A 19,965-nucleotide genomic window follows, 5' to 3' on the forward strand; every position below is an offset into this window, starting at 1 on the left:
TCTGGCACCACACGCTACCATTCCCAGATGTGAAGACATTGGTACAGCGGTCTCTTTGTCAGACACTGATGCATATTATTTTTCACCTGTGATCTTTCATTGTGTGCTTGTATGTGATGTAATTTTATGGAATGTCTTGTCTTTTATTTGAACCATGAGTCTGCTTTATTCTGTGAGATATCTGAATTTTCTTTTTGTTGGTTTTGTGAATACATTTGGTCCCCATTGTTTACTGTAATATTGCTGTCTTCTGGCTGCTGAAACACAGAAATGTTCCCATATTGTGGGACAAATAAAGGAATTCTGATTCCGGAACTAACTGTGAGCAGTGTATACACACACAAATACATGTATCACTGACTTTTACTTGCACTTTTGGTACTTAAACATTTAATATGAGATACTTTTAAGTGCTCATGTCATATTCCTGAGATCGACATGACTCTGCCATCCTGAATCACTCCAGGCAGGTCTGTCAAACAGGGAGTATCGTGCAATGAAAAGATGACACACCCTTATAACATCATTCAGAGCGAGAATGTCATGTTTTCTTTTTTACCAGGAAGTAGATGTGAGGCGTTTTTTTCTGCACAGTGCATCAGTCTTAATAATCCCATTAAACGATGACAGCCTGCGTGTTGATTCTCCAGAGAAACTAAAAAAAACCCAAAACGACTTTTGAGTAGGCTCCATGATGTCGACACATTTAGAGTTGAAGTAATGACAGCAGGAACTCAGCCGACAGTAAACTGTGAGCCCGCATCTTGAGGATTTACCGACAATGATCAATTTGCATTTCTGCTCAGTCCACTCTGCGAACTTTAATGACTCTCATCTGCATGACTTTTCGCATATTTACCTGTTGTGCTGACATCCTCGACAACTTCAGAGCAGTTCATCTACTGTCATTATGGACCTACAGCTCGGAACATTACAGCCCGGTCGAATTTATTTATTCCGTTTTTTTTAATTAAGCCCCGAATTAGCGGGGTAACGACTTAAGACAAACGTTTCCTGCTCGACTTTGTCACCGCGACGAGTCAAACGCCATGTTTGTTTACGTCGTTCGTCGCTCTCACCTGTTCCGAAAAGTTTCCTCCTAGCAGGAAACGTCACGTGACATTTAGTCGTGCGTCACGTGGTCAGCCCGAGACGCATTTGTACATAAAATAAATAAATAAAAACATTTTGACACCAAGTGAAAACTTGCTGTTTAACAGTTACAGTTCGACTATATTTGTCGGGAGAAGAGTTAGTCGTAGTAGATCATCCCCTTGGAAATATTCCCAGGAAGTATTTCTACAGTTGTTCTGGAGGGTAAACCACCAATGTCACGGATTAAAGAGTGTTCACAGGTCTCGGAGAGAAGTTCTGCATTTGGTGGCAAAAGAGGAAGCTGCATGTGAGGAAATAGAGGAAGCAGCATGTAATCTGACCTCTTTCGCCTTCAGCGATGCCCCACAGTGGCTAAGTTGCATTGTGGGAAATGTAGTCACAACGTCTTGAAAAGCAGGTCCCTGTAAAACATTGCAAATCTGGAACACTGTTAGACCGGATAGTGACAGCCTGAAGACAAATGATCAAAATTGATACAGAAGAACCAGAAGTATTGCCTTTTTAATTCCTCCTGAGCCACATAAGGCCGTGCACTGTAACTCTGAGTCCGGACCCCCTGTGGCCCAACTGACAGGGAGTCTGCATCAATAATACAATGACAGATTTCTTGCAATGATTTTGTACTGAAGGGAAAGGTGAAAATAAAGTGTCTCAGCAGTTTACTACCCAATCAAAATTGTTGAAATAGTAAAAACTGTTTTAAGTCCCATTTATCCCTTGTCTGAATGAGGGATTTGTCTTTTTTCCCAGGTTGTATATGTCCCCTAACAAAAAAAGCTGGCCCTAATCCAGCCCCCCTATTAAAACTGGAACCGCCATTGGATGCAACATTTGTTGCTTGAGCTCCTGTTTGTTCAACACTGCATGTAATAACACACTCAAAGTGTTATTAACTATATTTCTTCGACAGTTCGTATACCATAATTGTGTACACCCTCCACATATCTGTGTTTGATGAAATAGCCCACCCTCTGAGCTGAGCACAGTCTGCTGGCTGAGTGCTCAGTCCACTGATCCAGTTGGTGAACTGTTTGATTAAAACAACTGGGATTCACAGTGTGACGAATGATTTTCTTTTTCTTCGTTTGTTTCATTTTTGTCTGCCACTGTGAAGCAACAGCTCCTCTCAAGCTTAAAACGATGAATCAATCTCATATCACCTGCTCATCAGGTGTGATGAGTGTTTTGGCATGACTGATGGAGAGACCTGCCAGCCCCGCGAGCTGCCCGTCTGTCGATACTGACGGTTACATTTGCAGGCCTGGCTACGGCTTAAACTGTGAATACAGTAAGGTTGTCAAATTAGATACAATGCTGCTGTAGAACAAGATAACGATGCTCTACATCTTTTTCTAAACCATGAAAAATGAAAAAAGAAGTACTGGGCACACCAAACAAGGAACATTTCACCTGCAGACAATGATTGTACAGAAACAAAGTCACTGAACACATTTCAACACATAATAATGTGACACCAGAGGAAATCCAGGAACTCTAGAAAAAGAAAATAATAAGAAACGAGGGAGAAAACTTAAAAGCCTTTACCATCGAGGCTAAATCATTAAAAAGGATATCACGTTTGGTCCATCAGGTCTTTATCAGGGATCCCTGTATGACAGTGCACACCAGTTGATGGGACCTTGTTTAACCCAAACTCTCTGTATTACAAACATGCATAAACCACACCACCACTTTTTGGAAAACAGTATTTTTATTCCATAACAAGTAACTATTTATTCAGCAATATTGTAAAATACAATCATTGCATTTAATGATCTTTGCTCAGAACCTCCTCTCGCCTTTGAGCAAAGCAACAAATATATTCTCTGGTGATTACTACCAAAGCTCAAAATATGGTTTTTGAACAGCTCTATTTTTTAAAACATAGTATTAAATGATAAACTTAACAACTATGACTAACATTTTTACACAGTCAAATAATTATATAAAAATAATACATCTACAGAGCTTGTAGAAAGGTGCAGAATTAAACTGTCCTAAAAACACGTTATTATGTTTGTGAATTTATAATTTCAAAATGTTTGACAGGTGTAAAATTATTGTTTTGTTTATCTCTGGGCAAGAATTCAGATGGGTGGTTCCAGTTCCTAACAGGGTTTGTCAGCCAGTAGTCTAATGCTGTTGTAATTACATGGTAGCTGTGTTTCGACAGCATCAATAAGTCTTAGCAGTAGCCAGTTTATGGGAAATAAAACAAAAAAACAAAAACGTAAAAGTGGCTGAGTTCAAACTTACACACCCAACATTTTGTACCAGACTGTACTGCCTTAATGAAACTAGCTCGTCATAGCGGCATTAACGTTAGCAAGTGTTAGCAGTGTTAAAGTGGCTAGCTAGCGCAAGCTAGTGCAAGCAACAGTAACATTACCCACCTAGCAATAGCAGTGCTGAGCTATTGTGACGAGATGACTCGTGTTTTTACATGAATGCAATCTTAATTGGGGAAATCGAAAGTCATATTTTCGTGGCTGAATGTTATCAATATGACCTTTGAAATACAGGTATTACAACAAGGGACAAATATACATGCACAAGACTCATCAGTTAAAAAAACATTAAAATAATTGATCTACTGTTATCACTTACACTTGCAGTCCTATTACATATGGGCACAGCACCTGGACATTTAAAGTAAAGGCCACACATGAAATCAGCAGCACCTTCAATTAAATTCTAATTTTAACAATATAAACACAAATCAGCATATTTTAATGACTTTAAACAAAACATTTTCACACAAATTATGATGAATAAAGAACATAATGACCTACGCTGTTGAAACAAATCTTGGCAACATTTCAATGTAAGAAATCTTCTGAGCAAAAGAAGCTCCAGGATGTTCTTTCAAATGGATTACATAGTAATTTGCTAGCCAAGACTTCTGAAAAGACTCTTTCTACCATCAGATGTGCCAATGAATGGGTAACAACTCTATTTCTCGCGAAAAGCATTGATCTGATTTATTGAGACCCCCCCACTCCTTTACACGCTAGCATGATGCTACTCATGGCGACACAAAGCTCCAGTTCATCTCTCAAGAAAAAAAGCAGCAACATGGAAGGGCTTTTGTGAATGGGCCCTTCACTACTGATCAATAAGCATGGCCCTAAAAAAAAAACCCATAAGCCATTCATCTGCCATCAATGATTTCTGATTTATTAATTTGGATTCTCTCAAGCTTTAGATTCAAGCTAATTCATAGTACTTCCCCGTCTTTGGATCGAAATAGCAGTTGAGGCACGGATCATAGAGCAGATTCAAATACTCGTCGTCATCCTCTTCATTCAGCGACTCATCCTCTCCTGTAATAATGCAAGAAAATCACTCTGCAGCGCTCGGAAGAAATTGTTCAAAACATATATAGATAAGAGTGCTGCGGTGATTTTGAAATCAATTAAGATTGCACAGATAAAAAAAAAAATAACAATATACAAATGTAAATGTACATTGTGTCTTCCATAGTAGCTCAGCCAGGCCGTATATGAATAAGGGCCACCACTAGCAGCTGTTACTGGAATAAAATGAGCAGCGTGAATGGCGAGGTAACCTTGAGACTCAGGTAGATTTAAAAGTTTTCCGCCGCTGCCATTTTTTTCTCTCATCAATCAAGACCTAAGACACCCAGGCCTCTGTACCACATTATAAAGCCGTAAAGAGATTCCCTGTAATCCCCACTACTTTAAAGCACGTGAATTTAGCTGTTAAATTGACAGGCAGTGAAATGCTAAAAAGGTTATGGAATGCTCCAGGAGGAACATTTTATCTTATCAGAACTTCGGCGACGATAATGAAAACTAATTATAAGACACACTGTGTAAGAGGTTTTAAAAAATGATGTTGTAAACTGAAAAGGTTTCATCAATTAACCTTGTCGATGTGTCTAGGGGGTGCAGACCTGTAATGAGCCTGTTTCTTTTGACCTATGGAGTTATGTGAAGGACAGAGAGCTCCACTCTCACGAGGTTCTTACCCTTAATTAGATACCATTTCACATGTTTTTCCCCCTGTGCAGAGTGCAGTCTTCGGTGGAAGCTTGACATTTTTGTAAGCTGTGACACTGCTGGATGTCTCCATTAGTTCAATGCAATCGCGCAATTAGCACGGCTAATGTTAAAGCATTGTATTGTTTGCCGCTTGCCCGACTTCATAGGGCATGAATAATCGCTGGAGTGCAAAGGGACAAACATTAAGGTTACTGTACCTTCGATTAGATTCTCCCGATTGTTCCATGTGTTGCCTGACCTTCTCTGCTGGCTGGGAGGCATAATAGGAGGGCTGAGCACATCCATCCACTCCCTAGGGAAAAGACCATAAAGGCACACAGTCATGACAACACATGCCATTACATTCGCCGTCCTCCTACTGTACCCCTGCACATCAAATTGCCTCTATATGACATTTTAACAATGAAGTCCCATCATTGCGAGCTCTCAGAAGCCCATCTAAGCTTCCATCGTCCTTGAGCTGCATCGTCCTGCACACTTAGCCTCTCCGCCTCACAGTTTTACCTGAAGGATCATTTATTAGATTCTGACTCAAGCTGTGACTTCCAAGTGTCCGCATTCTGGCCCCGAGTAGGGGTCTTAACCTTGTCTGTGTCTGTGAGAGCAGGACTTCCTTCCACTCTAAATGAGTTTATCTTGCCGGTGCTGAGAGGCACACAGGCTACAACTGTACATCAATCATTTGACAGTGAAGTAATGCACTGCTCTTTTGCAGGGTGGAAGAACAGAGAAAAAAAATATATAAAGGAAAAAAAAATAAGATGCCACAAGATGAATTACTCCTGGGAAGCAGTGTCATTTGTTAAACAGAGTTCATAATCATTTTAGGCTATACATCAGTTGCATAGTTACAATTATCCGCATACATCTTTTTTGCCTCTGGACATAACATCTCATAAAAGCACTACATGGCATATTTAATGAGGTTCTTCTGTATGATATTCATCCGACAGCAGGCAATTCAAACATTCATCTCAACTCATCTCGAATGATTGATCACGTCACTCTCTCTGAAAACAAATGTGTTCACTAACCGCAGTATAGTGTGTTTCCTATGCAAATACATCGTTCACAAAATCATATTTATGGACTTAAAGGAGACATATTTTGCTAATTTGCTAAGAATCATTATTTTATTTCAGATTACTACTAGAATAGGTTTACATGTTTTAATGCTCAAAAAAAAAAAAAAAAAAAATCAAGAAAATATTCCGATTTCTCATACTGTGCGGTGCTGCAGCACTGCACTCCCCCTGTCTGAAACACTCTGTTTTAGTTCCTGTCTCTTTAAGGTCGCCCTCTCCCCTGAACATCCAGTTCAAGCACACCTGAACCATCACTGCTAATAACAACGGAGCAGCTGTACTCAATTAATTCTTATGTGCCAAGCTAGCTAACTAATGTGTAGGATTGTGATGTGGTGTGATGTCACAGAATTGAGGGGCAGTGTTTTCTGTAGGAGAGAAGAGCTCCTGTAGGTGTGTAATTTCAAGATCTTTTACATGCACGAGAACCTATATGAAACCCTGAATGAAAGGAGAAAAAAAAAAGAAAAAAGAAAAAGCACAGTATGTCTCCTTTAAAGGAAGTTAAGATGGACGTCGAGTTTTGATTCTAGTTAACATTTAGGTCAGATCAGTAATGTACCTGAGAGGGAGCTCCGAGTTGAGGCTCCGGTCAAACAGCTATCATGTTGATTTAGAGGATGAGGTAATCACACACCAGCGATAGGAGTGTATTACAGTACACAGTGCAATCTGAATTGAAGACCAAATGTACAAGAACATATATATAAAACACTCAAGGAAAGGAAAAAAAAATAGGTCCCTTGAACATTATGTTGGTTTTAATGGATGCCAATGAAATCTTTGCAGGAATTATTACAGTAAATACAGTAATAAAGTAGGCAGATCTACCTTTATTAATAAGGAATCTTGCATTTGCTGCACCAGTGAAGCAAAAAACAACAAAGTTGTCGATATTGCCTCAAAGAACTGTTTGATATGATATCAAATATTTTATATCTTAACACAGGAAACATTGATGTAAAATGCACAGTTTTCAGTCGAGTAATAGCTGAAAGAGGCCTATTCATACACACTGAAGCACTCTTGTTACCAAAGATTAAATTTAATCCTGAGAAAATATTTTTAAAAAAGTGATGAGGAAATGAACTCTTAAAAACAGGCCGATTAATTTTTATCTGATCTTTCTGTGCATTTAAGCAGGAATCAGAAATTTCTTCATTTCCAACCACATGCCTTTGAAGTGATCAAGCATATTATCTCTATTGAGGCTCTGATTTTTCTTTCTCACAAAAGCGCCCCACTCCAACAACCCCCTTTGACTATGTGATCGGCAGGAACATAGCACAAAAGTTAATGGAAGCAATTTTCGAGGACAAAGGCCTCCGCTACAAAGCTGCAAATTGGACTTCAAATTGTTAACGGGGACTTGGCGCAAGTGATTAAATTCTTAGATTTTAAAGTCATTATAATCCAGATACAGTAGAACCTGTGATAAAAGGAATAAATTAGGGTGATTTAATTTAAGCGAGAACACTGTTTTTGGTGGAGTTTATTGAAATTAAGCTTTCCAACTATCTCCCATTGACAGAGTATCGAGGCAACTCTGTTTGTCTGACACCCTCGCAATGGTGCTGAAATTCACAATTGTGTTTATCGTAAAAACAATTGAATTGCTACTAAAGGTCTGTCTGACAGCCTGATGTGTGGTTCCGCATTTTGTATGCCAGCCAAAGGCAGGCACAAGTATCACACGCGAAGGAACATGCTTAAAAAAATGCATGAGAAGCCCTGGCAACGTTAAGCAAAATAACAGGAGCGTTTTAGTTGTCAAGAAAACTAGAGCTCTCAACAGCGAGGAAGCCTCGCAGTGATGCCAGGATGCTCCGAAATGATAGAATTCAATGTAAGGCTGTCTCAGAATGCAACGCCTTAAAGAAAAGGGGGGAAAACAACGACAAATCCTGTGCAGCTGCTCTTCAATATGTAAATCAGGGCTTGCTTCGAAGTCTAATTTCAGTAGTACAGCTGCAGATGCTGTTCTGCTTTGTGAGACAAGTCGGGGAGTGTGTTTGAGGTGTCTGTCAATAGAAATATTCATCTCAGTGGACATCCAATCACACACCATAACCTCACTGAATATTTCAACAGCCCCAGAACATGTTAGCTCTGATATATGACAAGGAGAAAAAGCCAAAAAATTAAGTCCCGCTTGTTCTCACTGTTGATCAGATGAAATAAATTTAACATTCTGAAATCAGTTTACACCTACATATTTCAGTGCACGGGAGTCCACACATGTTCGCACCTTGCTTTTCATCAATAAATCACTAGTGTTAGAGAGGAGGTGGTGGCATAATTTGAGTAGTGGAACTCTGATGCAATGCCTTTGTCTTGTTTTGTAACATGCAGCACGCATGTGTACGCCCGCAAAGAGATGTAGATGTGCAGAGACAGGGCTCTGCATCGGCGGGCAGCGAGGCGATGCAGGGTCTCCAGAAGCCTCTGAGGGGGAACCAGGGGATCCGTCCATATACTGCCATGGTCGAGTCTTCAGAGGAATATGCAGCGCTTGAAAGACTGCCCAGAATTCAGATTGCACAACACACTGTAATACGCTTCCAATGTGTGATATTGTATTATTAATGACAGAATTGAAGAAGTGCGTCTACCTCCCCCTCTAAATCAACATGACAGCTATTTGACTTGGGCCTCAACTCAGAGCTCCATCACAGGTACATTACTGATCTGAACTAAGTGTTAATTAGGGTCAAATGGAACATAATTCCATTTCATCTTGCCTTGAACACTACAAAGGCCACCTTAACTTCTTTTAAAGGAGATCTATTATGCTTTTATTTATGCTTTTTCCTTCCGTCAAGCGTACAAAGGTTCTTGTGCATGTAACAGAACTTGAAAGTTAAAAAGGTCAAAGTCGGCACCAACGAAATCTCCCCTCTCCCGCAGAAAACTGTGCTGCTCAAATGCCTCGTCAGTAATCCAGCCGTGAATTCTGAGACTTTGTGACATTACACTATGTCACCATGTCACAAATTTGCATAATATATTCCTAGTGGACAGTTTGGCATGTAAGAATTGATTTAGCACAGCTGCTGTGTTGTGGTGTCTGAGTGGTGCTGGGTCAGGTGTGTTTGAGCTGACCAATAAGAGGAGACTGGGTATTCAAAAAAGGGGGGGAAACAGAGTGTTTCAGACTGAGGGGGATAAAGCACTAGGACACTGGACAGTTTAAGAAAACTGATCTGTTTTTTGAGCAACAAAGCATCTTAACGTATTCTAGTGGACAGCCAAGATGAAAATGAGCATAATATGTCCCCTTTAAAAAAACAAATTCTACTCTTACTCATAATTAGATGTCCAACACACAGACAGGAGAGGGGATATTTTCAGCGTTTTAATTTACCTTTCTGATGTCTCGACTACCTCTAGTTCATTTGGTGGATTTTCTGGGTTTACAGGTATATCAACATTGTACACGCCCGGAGTTGATATTGGACACACTTTCCCTGTTACTGAAAATAGCAGCTGCAAGTTCTTCTGCTTCCTCCAGTAATTTAAGCCCATTCATCAATATGCTTTCTTTTTGAGGTTAGAAATGTTCACTTTACTCTGGTTTTAACCTGCGGGCAGGCAAAACAAGGTGGAACATTCACTGAGGCTCTCACTGAGCAGAAGTTGGCCTTTGCTTCATCAATGATGGATTTCTCCTTGTATGGCTGCTGAAAGTCAGAGCTAAACAGACTAACCCTCGCTTTTGTTTTATAATAACTTGAACCATCAGCTTTATGTCTAACATTAATCATGCAGTATATAAGAAGTGTTGCCCGACAGGCAAAATAATGAGTGAAGAATAATCTGTGCTTGCAAAAATGACAACAGCAGTTAAGGGAGAAGAAAACTACCGTACCTGGCACACTCTCAATTTATTTATACTCATCAGTGAGCTAGATAAGCCCCAGTCTGCATATCTATCTGACTGTTGACATTTAGCTTTAATTCTGCAGTCACTGGTTACCATCTGATTAGGAATTTCAAGGCAAGTTTCATGTAAATGCAGCCAAATACAAATGCAGGCTACATAAGTCCACTTTATTCAGGAAATTTATGAAATACTTCTGTAACTATGGTTACTAACAACCTGGCAACCAAAAAAGTCAGATTTATCAGGACAGCATGTCAGTATTTTTTGAAGAAAACAACCCACTTGAATCTAGTGTCTAAAGACAAAGGATGTTGTTCATAGTACAGATTAAAAAAAAACCTCTGAGGCAATGTGATTGTGATTTTGGTCTATATGAATAACATTTTCTTGACTTGACGTAACCCTTTTCATAGCCTGGCTTTCATGCACAATGCATACACATAAGGTGTGGTAGCACTACACAAGACATATTTTCTTTATTTTACTTTATTTTCTTAAGCTACACCGACCTTGTCTTGTACTTAACATGTTATTGTAATTGTGCACATTTGAAACTCAGAATATGTGTCATAAATGTGTGTGGCATGTGCTTGCTCACCTTGGGTTTGACTGCAGGAGGGGGTTCATTTCCTTTTGATAGTGGTGACCCTGATTGGTTGGCTGGATCAAGTACGGGAAAAGTAAAAAAGTTAAAATATCACACAATTCTCAGTACTTAACACATGTTTCCAAAAATCAATATTTAGTTTGAAAGACTATTAAGAGATGTGTTGGGGCATGAAAATATTATTATTTTTTCAATACAGCCCAGTGGTGCCATCACCACCATCTGTTTAAGATGGATTGCTTGACAAATGATAGTTGTCTCTCACAGAGATTGTACAATTTTTGGACAGATAAACTTTCAAAGGCTATTACTGTTCTGTATATTGTGCAATTGTTGCAGCATAAGTGGATTTTATTTCAATTGAAATACAAGCTGCATAAGGAGTGGCATTAAATTCTACAGCAGCTAAGCCACAGAAGTAAAACATGTTAGTTAATGTTTTTTTTTTCAGGGTGAAAAGCAACATGTCTTTTGTGGAAAGACCACTGTCCAGAACATAACCTTCCTTGCCACAATATCACAATAGAATGCTTCGACAGTTCATGGAAATCCTTGAGCGGCCTGTTCAGGTCTGGACAAAAAGTCCTCTTCTACGTTATGCTTACTTGCTTAAGAGTCTAGTATGAAAGATCACTGCATGAAAAAGAAAAAAAAAAAAAAACACGAAAAATTGGAGAGAGTAGCAAGAAGCTCAAAACATGGGTGAACAGTGAATGGTGAACAAGCCGAGATCAAGAAATCTGTAAAATCTTATAATCTATTCAGAAACTCAGCCACTGCAGGGTAACAAAGGATTGTAGCTGGCTTGTATGTGTGATTGGGGCCTTTTAAAACACTAACAGCTACATTCCTTGTGAGCTGTGAATATAAGCGGTAGCAGATAAGGATGGTGCCACTTTCAATATATAGTAATTTTCAGCTGCAAAAAAAAAAAAAGCAAGAGCATTACCCTCTCCATCTTGTCAAAGCTAAAGGACCATATTAGAGCCTCAGGAGGCTATTTAAGCCTAGTGCCTGCTTAAGGGCTATTACATTGCATGACGTTGATGAAGAAGCAGTTATGTTGAAGCTGTAGTCCCTGCATTGCTTAAGTAAATTTTAGCTATCTGTGTGCTCCAGTCCCTTCTTTATGTAATCCTCTTCTAAAAATAAGACAGGACCCGAAATTGTACCCTGTGGAATTCTGCAGGTAATATGCGCTGATGATGATGAGTTACCTGTGGGGTGATGGAGAAAATTCTTTTAGGGAGGTAGGAGCTGAACCACCTCAGTACTCTATCTATAATATTAAACCCAGCACCTCAAATGGTCATTTAAAATTACATGAGCCGCAGAATCAAGGTCTAAAAGAATTAGAGCTACATCTGCTGCTTACAGAAGAACATTACTTATTTTGAACAGACATCACCTTCTATTCTGACAGCAAAATGTGGTTGGAAGCGTGCGAACACAGAAGTACTGGCTGCCTGTAGCAGAGGAGCGAGCGTGTGACTTGGATGAAATATTAAGAAACTCTCAGAAAAACCCCAGGATACATGTTGAATGTGAGGTTGTTACACATCAGGGGTCTCATTTATAAAACTGATTCACAACCAGTTTTGATTTTAAGAATGACTTAAAGAACAATCGTAAAGAAGATATTTGGATGCGTATGTGAACTTAGCAAGGGCTTTATGGACTTTGTGTGTGTTCTGCTTTGTTTGTCGACCCACTGTTAGGTCATCCGAATAACTTGCCTGGCTTCAATCTCTTGTCGAGATCTGGGACTGCCGAAAAGTTTGATTTTGTTTTTTCTCTTTCAGACTATTCTTGAATAAACCCTGATTTTGATTATCTAAATAAGAACCGCAATGCAAATGCAGTCAATTTAAGTTAACTTGCGATGCATACATTACGAATGGCAGTCTCATGCTGTGTTCCTGATAACTTGGAACTCGAAAAAACCCTTCAACAAGAAAATTTACAATGGAACAATGGAATGCTACTTACAGTTGGAATTAATCCTGCTTCCCCGACTTGACCATGGAGCAGTTCTCTAATGTCACACAACAACGGCAGCACCAATTGACCAAGGTGGGAAGCTCAACTGGGGTACTGCCATGTTTCAGATTTAAAGCCTTTCAAACAAAGGGAATCTAACAGATCATGATCATTTCACTGCGTCCTGTCTGATCAGCAACCGCAGAGACAATAGATAGTGAAAATGTGGAGGGACATCAAGCCATTTTTCAGTATGCTCTGTTAGGCAACAGTTACCATCAGCATTTGAACATTTCTTGGCTAACAGTACTGTTTGGTAGTATTACACTACACTACAAAAGAAAAATGCACAAGTTAGTTCTAAAATATCAACACCTATCTTGGACACATATCGTTAGGCATGGTGGTGAAACACACTGGATGTAATCAAACAGTAATGTTAGCTTGGAAGTGGTTGATGCTGGCGTCTTGTACATAAAGCGCTTCAAGGTCAGATGTAGGAAGTTTCAACTAGGAAATTTCAACCCATTCAATGCATCATTAAAGCCTGGTGAAGCAAGGTTTTTATGTTCAGTATCAATGAAGCAAGTGTAAGGGCAGTCAGAAATGATCTTTAGTTCCTGTACAAGAACATTTTTATAAATGTGAAAGTTAAAGCTGGTACCTCTGTTCTTTGACCAGTCTCCTTGACTGGTGTTCAAACATTTATCTATTCTGGTGCTCAAGCTCCACTACACCTCCCCCTCAACGAATCCACCCCTGTCCAGCAACTGTTTTGCTGTACGCTGGGTTGAATGATGCTACAACTATCTTTTAACCTAAAAGAGCTCTACTTGTCCCTGATCAGCATTGCCCTAGACTCTATCATTTCTTTGCCTGCCCTCTGTTAACGAGAAACAAAACAGTTGGTTGTAAAACCATTCTGCATAGCCTTTCTGGGCTGCACGAACATATTTGGCGTTGATGTTCAAAAAACACAGCACCAGCGCCAGATAATTTCTTTTCAACGTCCATCTTGCTGCCTTATTTATCAAGGCAGTTTCAAGGTGATGGCTGACAGATGGGCTCCACTCTACTGACTTTTTTCCTGCTTTTTATTTGGTATATGCTATTCCTGTTGTTTACCCCTCATTGTACAACTGCCTTGGCATCATCGAAGGCCGAGGAGTATTAAATAAACAAGTGACTCTCGTCCCCTCTCCTAAGATATCTGATGTTAATAACCCTTCCATGATTTGAAGAAATATCTTGGACTTAGCCTTGACATGAAAGGAGCTCGCTTCCAAAATTTGGCTTGCATTATTAAGTGAAACTATACCAGACAGGCTTCACAGACACCTGGCTCAATGCCAGCTACTTGATAAAACTTGCTTGGGAGTGACATTAAAATTAAAGGACAAGTATTGATTTATGTAAAGAGTTGTTTCATTGTATAATTGCTTAACTCCTCTTCAGAATGCTGATTGCATTGCTTTGAATGTTTATGCTGCAGGAAATACATTAATTCTATATTGTATGTCCCAGCCCCTATGGGAGCTGACATTCAACGTAACTTGGTAAAAACTCCTCCAGGGTGACTTCCAGATTCATATTTTTCAAATAAACTTACCCACATTGCTGCCAGTCATGGACGCACAAATGAAACAATAAAATACATACAATAAAGAAATAGATCAACTCCCTTGTTTCCACTCTTTAATTTGCTCTTGCTGTTTGAACCGGAAAGATATAATGATCTACTGTGAGAGCCTCTGGCACTAACGCTGACTGGCAGAAGCACTGTCTCATCACTTTTATATGGACAGCTAAGTCTGACAATTATCTACTCTAATTTTGAAGGTGCCAATCCCAGATTCGTTATTAAAACCTTAAAAACATTTGAGCTTGGATTTAGTCCTTCACGTGGCTCTCATCAGTAATTAATTGTAAAAATCTGCCACCTATTATGAGGAGTGATGTGGATGAGACTTTTAATTAAAGTCTCAACCACATCAAAAGATGCATTTGATGGCTCACCTTTATGTCAAAACCAACTATTCAGCATCACCACTGAAGTTCATTGTGGCTGACACAAATTCATTATGAAGGAGAGATATCTACTTATGGAGCCAAGAGTGGCTGAGTATTTTATACTGACAGATTTCTGTATGAGTTTTACTTTGTGAGTGTTTCTTATCTTGGCTTCAGTCTGTCATCTGTAATCAGACATCATGGTCTGATAGAAGAAAAAAAATATCTTCTCAAATATCAGTATCAAATCCATAGCCACATGTTAAGGTGTCTGAAATCTGGATTTACACAATCATACATTCTATAAAGTGATTATTTTGTTATCAACCGAATAAATGGAGCAGTGGTATATCTGAGCTGGTAAGGCAGTTTCAGCCGCAGAGACAGTGGCAATGGCAGGGCTGCTCGAAACCACAGCATCCTGGGACAAGAAATGACCTGTCAGTTCTTATGGAGGAGTCAGATCCCCAGACAATGACGATTCCCTTCCTCGATCCCATTCTCATTTCCTATTTTATAACTTTCACAGACACTTAAGTCTTGTAAAAGTTTTATTTGTAACAATATCATTAAAACTATACTTGAAAAATTACTTCCTTATCTCTCTTCCTCTCTCTTTACTGGCAAGCCTTTCCTTAATATGCTGATGGTGGTGCTGTTGCCATATGTATTTAGAATTGTTAAGCACTGCAGCTGATTCTGAAAACATCACTTCAGGGTTTGATGAAGTCAGATGTAAATCTCATCCGTCCCTGTGGAAAACTCTACCTACTGCTGCAAGGTCTAATAAAGATACATGTTTTTGTTGGTGACCACATCGCCGTGTCCTCAGAAATAGGAACCATGAGATGATAATCCCTGCGGTAATACTGCTGTTCATCGTTTCCTGCTTGAATCTCAGCGTATTAACGGATACCTGCATGTGTGGAAACGGTAACAAGCCTATACCTCGAGCATCTGTAATTAATGTATTCACAGGGGATCCTTCAGAGGACCCAGTAGGACCAGGCGGGGCGGTGCTCTCTCTTCATAAGTGCACTGTGCTTATGCTAATGGCCCATAGATCTACATGACCTTCAATAGCCAAGAGCAAACTATACCATCTTTGAATTCTAAAAAAAGACTTCTGGGGATAATTTCAAATGACCTAAAAAAAATTTTTTTGTCACTGGGGGAACGGTGGATAATATACCAGTGTACGTTTAAAAGCTGTAAGAGGCCAATTAATGTGTTTCTATCTCCATAATCTTTTGTAATGCAGAAAACATGCCTGAGAACGAGGTGCATTAGCACTTTATGGTAGTGTAAGTTGGGGGCTTGAAATGGAAATTAGCAAGGGTGAGGATCAGTCAGGGTCAAAAAAATTATTCCAGATGGGAGATATAAAGGCAGACAACCAGCTAATTATTGTAAATAGTAGATGAGCTGCGCATAAGTGTCGGTAGTGAGCGAAGCATCAACAACAACAACAAAAAAAGATCAAGAGTCGCAGAGTATGACGGCACATACCGTGAAGATGTGGGTCCAGGTCGAGGCATCGTCACTGCTCACGCTGATGCTGACGTTACACTGGTGGATCTGAGATGCACTGAAGCCCGAGGCTCTACATTCATCTTCCTCCTGCTCCCTTTTTAGACTTGCCAGCATTCGAAGCTCCTCATCATCATCCCCATGAACTCGAAGACTGTTGTCTCCTGCCTTTAAAATGATCACCCGTGACACAGAAATTACATACATGGAGTTAATCCCAATGACAGTGCCTTGCAAGTTGAGGCAATTTTTCTTCTGTGCAACCAACACAATAGTTTGAATAGTAAAGGAGCAGACAGTAGTCCCAGACAGAGCTCAGGGCAGAGCTGCACATAATTCATTGTTTTGACCCTCTAAGGAATCTTTTTAAGAGCGGGATCTATGGAGCAATATGCTAACTTGATTTGTGACAAAATGCAAGTAAGCCTGCTGTTGCCCTGGTGCTGAATCACTGGCAGTCAGTAAAGCAGTGCTGCAGGGAGGGAAACAAACTCCTTGTCACATTTCTTTGACAACCTTTCAGTCAAAGCTTTCCCCGCATGCTGTCTGCCGGAGTTGGCACAAATCGACAGTCAGGAGCTGCACTGATGAAGGATGCTGGGATATGTCTCAGCAGTGAGTTGTGTAAATGCAGAAAGTAGCAGCCAAGTGACAGATCTCACTTCAGGTCTTGTGATCTTTCCAGTTGACTATCCTCTGATCCTGGATCTTTTCAACCGGAGCAGCGGCTCAATTTGTAACAGACCAAAGTCTGATCCATCGCAGCACGGCATTAGAAACGTTTTCGCAAGTCCTCCATAGCTGTCCAAATCAGCGGTGACCGCACATTATTTTGGGCAAAGCGCGACAGCTTGACGGGGTAAAGTCAGAGCTTTTAATAAGCTGCACATTTGCCACAAGGCCTCCAAAACTCACTCGGCAGCTCCCAGCTGAAGATGAATATAATTGTAACAGTAAATTATGAGAATTGAACCAAGCCCTACTGAAGACTGTAAACAAACACTTTCCAATGGAATTTAGTCAAACTAATGTTTATTTAACCAGGCTGCATTAATCAATTTTGAGGGAGAAAAAAAAACATCAAAATATTCACACTATTTATTTTTATTCAGTTGTGATCTCTGCCAACTTACGACGATAATATTTGGCTATTTGGTTGATCCTGCTCTTGTAGATGTACAAATTTTTTACCATCCACTCAATAACATTGTTTGTCTGTTGTTTGATGTTGGGTGAATAGTGTGTTTCTCGAAGCTTTTTATTTTTGGAGGAAACAGTTGCCTACAGGGATTCTTGAGAGTGGTTGAGACTAAGAAGTAAATTTGCCAGCCATAAAAGAAAAACATGCTCTTAATGAAGCTTAAACCTCTGTAGTTAATTCTCCTTGATTATTCGGACTATGAGCATCCCCTTCCATTTCACGCATTTGATTAAGATATTTCATAAATGTTTGTAGTTGAAAGATTATATCTTCTTCGCCAGGACATAAAACAGCGTGCTTACTCTCACTCTCTCCCTCAATGATGACATTAAACGTTAAATCAAAAAGCATTAATGATACAAATTGATAAAGTCAGCTTGCCGCTGCAAATATAGGAGGCGTTTGTTGAGATGTCAAGCTTGTTTTTTGCGGGTGAATGTGACATCTACGTGATAAATAATGAGCACGCTTGCTTTGTGAGTGTTGACACAGCGAGAGGTTATCCAATTTGGCAATGTCTTTTGTGGGAATATAATGTAGCATCAAACATGGGCATTGCAGAGTGGAGGTAATTAGGGGTGATGGCCAATCCACAGCTATTTAGTTAACTATGAGCTTCAAAATAATAGTCATTTTATATACTTATTTCTTTGTCCTAAAAAACACTATATAGAGCCATAGCACTCTGGATGAAGCCTGGTGTGAGGCAGTACCTTGTGCCGTGTGTCATCCAATTTGATTTCTTGCAGAAGTTTCTGGGAGAGTGACACTCTGCTGTTCCCGTCCACATATCGGTTTACTATCCCTTCACACTTCCCGTGCTCCTGCCTGCTGGCTGTCGCGCTGGGTGAGAGGCAGCGTGTGGGGACAATCCCGGCTGGTTCAGCTCTCCCACTGGGTGGAGACTGCAAACTGCTGGGGGCCGCACTGAGCTCTTCTTGTGCTGTCTGAAACTCAGGATGGACATCAAATGTTGTATTGGGAGATCTGGGAGTAGCAGGGTTGGACTCACCTGTTATCTGATGCTGGAATGTGGTGTAGCTCTCATCCTGAAAGAAACACAGGGACTAAGTGAGCAGTATTGATTCAAAATGACTGGCACGCTGTAGAAAAGATGATTAGTCATGACCCAAGACTAGACTAAGAATATACAGCAGTCTGTTTGGAATATTCTGGTGTTAGCTGAATAACTTTGATGTTATGTTCTGCCCTTTAGATTGATGTGTGCTTAATGAAACATGATAATGAGATGGCATACAGTCATTGGGATTGACCAGGTGTTGGGGCCATCGCTTCAAATTAACCTTTCTTTTAAAAGGCTAATGGCATTTCTCCTTAAGTCTGCTAATCTTTCTAACCCTCAATTTCAAAGTTAACACTCATTGATGTAGTTAAAAATTTGTCGCCTACCAATCAGGTTACATAACACACTGTACGTACGGACTCAGCGCACGGTTCACCCTCAACATCAAAGGAATACTCAACCGAAAACCAAAGTTCTGAATATCAAACACTCATCCCTGTAGGCTTGAAAAGATACGTGACTCGGATAAGTTTGTAACTCGCTCCTTTTTTGAGGATGGCACCTGGATCGGCAGCAGTAACAATGGATTCCAAGTCTGACCCAGTTTCGCTGCGGGTAAAATAAAAAACAACCTGGGAAACTTTATTTAAAAATTCCTGCAGCAAAAACCACTTCTGTCACTCACGACACAGGTAAACCAAACGACCATCCTTAGAGCCACACACAAATGTGAGTGTAGTAGGTGCATACATAAAAGCATGCTCGCGGCATCCAAAACCCGGCCAAGTGGCTATACTGGAAAAAATATGATTGCTTTGGTTTGAGCGTATGGACAAAGAAAGTTTCTTTTTTTTTTTTTTTTATGCAGTGAAATTGGGTCGCAGTTGAAAACCACTGTTGAATCAAAGCTGACCACAGCTGTGTTGCCCATGAAGGAGAACGCTATAAATGTTTTTAGGGCCACCATTCCTATTCAAAACACATGTTCATGGTGGAGCGCTCCTTTAATGGTGTTGTTCTGGACATTTTAGGTAACAAATCACCTTCAATTTCATATCTTTGCTTTACAAACAGATACAGAAAGTTTGAGTTAACACTGTAACTTCAAATTGTTCATAGCAGCTTTTATCAATTCTCTATGGGATACAGAGGATTACAATTGCAGAATATGCAGAATACTTACAACCAGATTGCCAGTAAATCCTAAATTCATAATATAGACATTCTCTGTCTCTCATGAATTAAACTGCTTGAAGCTTCTTTCAGAACTGCACGTCTCTCTATTGCTTTATTTCTTCCTTCTGCTGTCTCTTTTTGAGGTGTTTTCTTTCATCTCAGAGCTTTGTTTTGGGGTGAAGGGTTATCATAAGCCCCTAGAGGTTTCTTAGCTCATCGGCCCCATCTGTTATTTGTTTTCTCTTTTCTTTCCACGCTTTATCATTTTCGTAAGTGCAAGTGAATAAACAATGAGCTGCATGTTTTATTGAAAAGCCTGATAAAGGTG

At 39.9% G+C, this 19,965-nt stretch overlaps 1 protein-coding gene across 2 annotated transcripts in view; it reads right to left on the minus strand.

Moving 5' to 3' along the window:
* Window positions 1-4,270: 4,270 nt before the first annotated feature.
* cfap20dc (CFAP20 domain containing) overlaps window positions 4,271-19,965 on the minus strand; it is a 41,185-nt gene continuing 25,490 nt past the window's right edge. For both annotated transcript variants that reach the window (XM_037101695.1, XM_037101694.1), the window contains 5 exons: window positions 18,151-18,486; window positions 16,216-16,404; window positions 10,708-10,769; window positions 5,339-5,433; window positions 4,271-4,439 (listed from right to left, as the gene is read on the minus strand). In XM_037101695.1, coding sequence (XP_036957590.1) covers window positions 4,324-4,439; window positions 5,339-5,433; window positions 10,708-10,769; window positions 16,216-16,404; window positions 18,151-18,486 — 798 coding nt within the window. In that variant the 3' untranslated portion in view covers window positions 4,271-4,323. The remainder of the gene's footprint in view (window positions 4,440-5,338; window positions 5,434-10,707; window positions 10,770-16,215; window positions 16,405-18,150; window positions 18,487-19,965) is intronic.

Source organism: Acanthopagrus latus, chromosome 6 (assembly GCF_904848185.1).
Source record: "Acanthopagrus latus isolate v.2019 chromosome 6, fAcaLat1.1, whole genome shotgun sequence".
NCBI lineage: Eukaryota > Metazoa > Chordata > Actinopteri > Spariformes > Sparidae > Acanthopagrus > Acanthopagrus latus.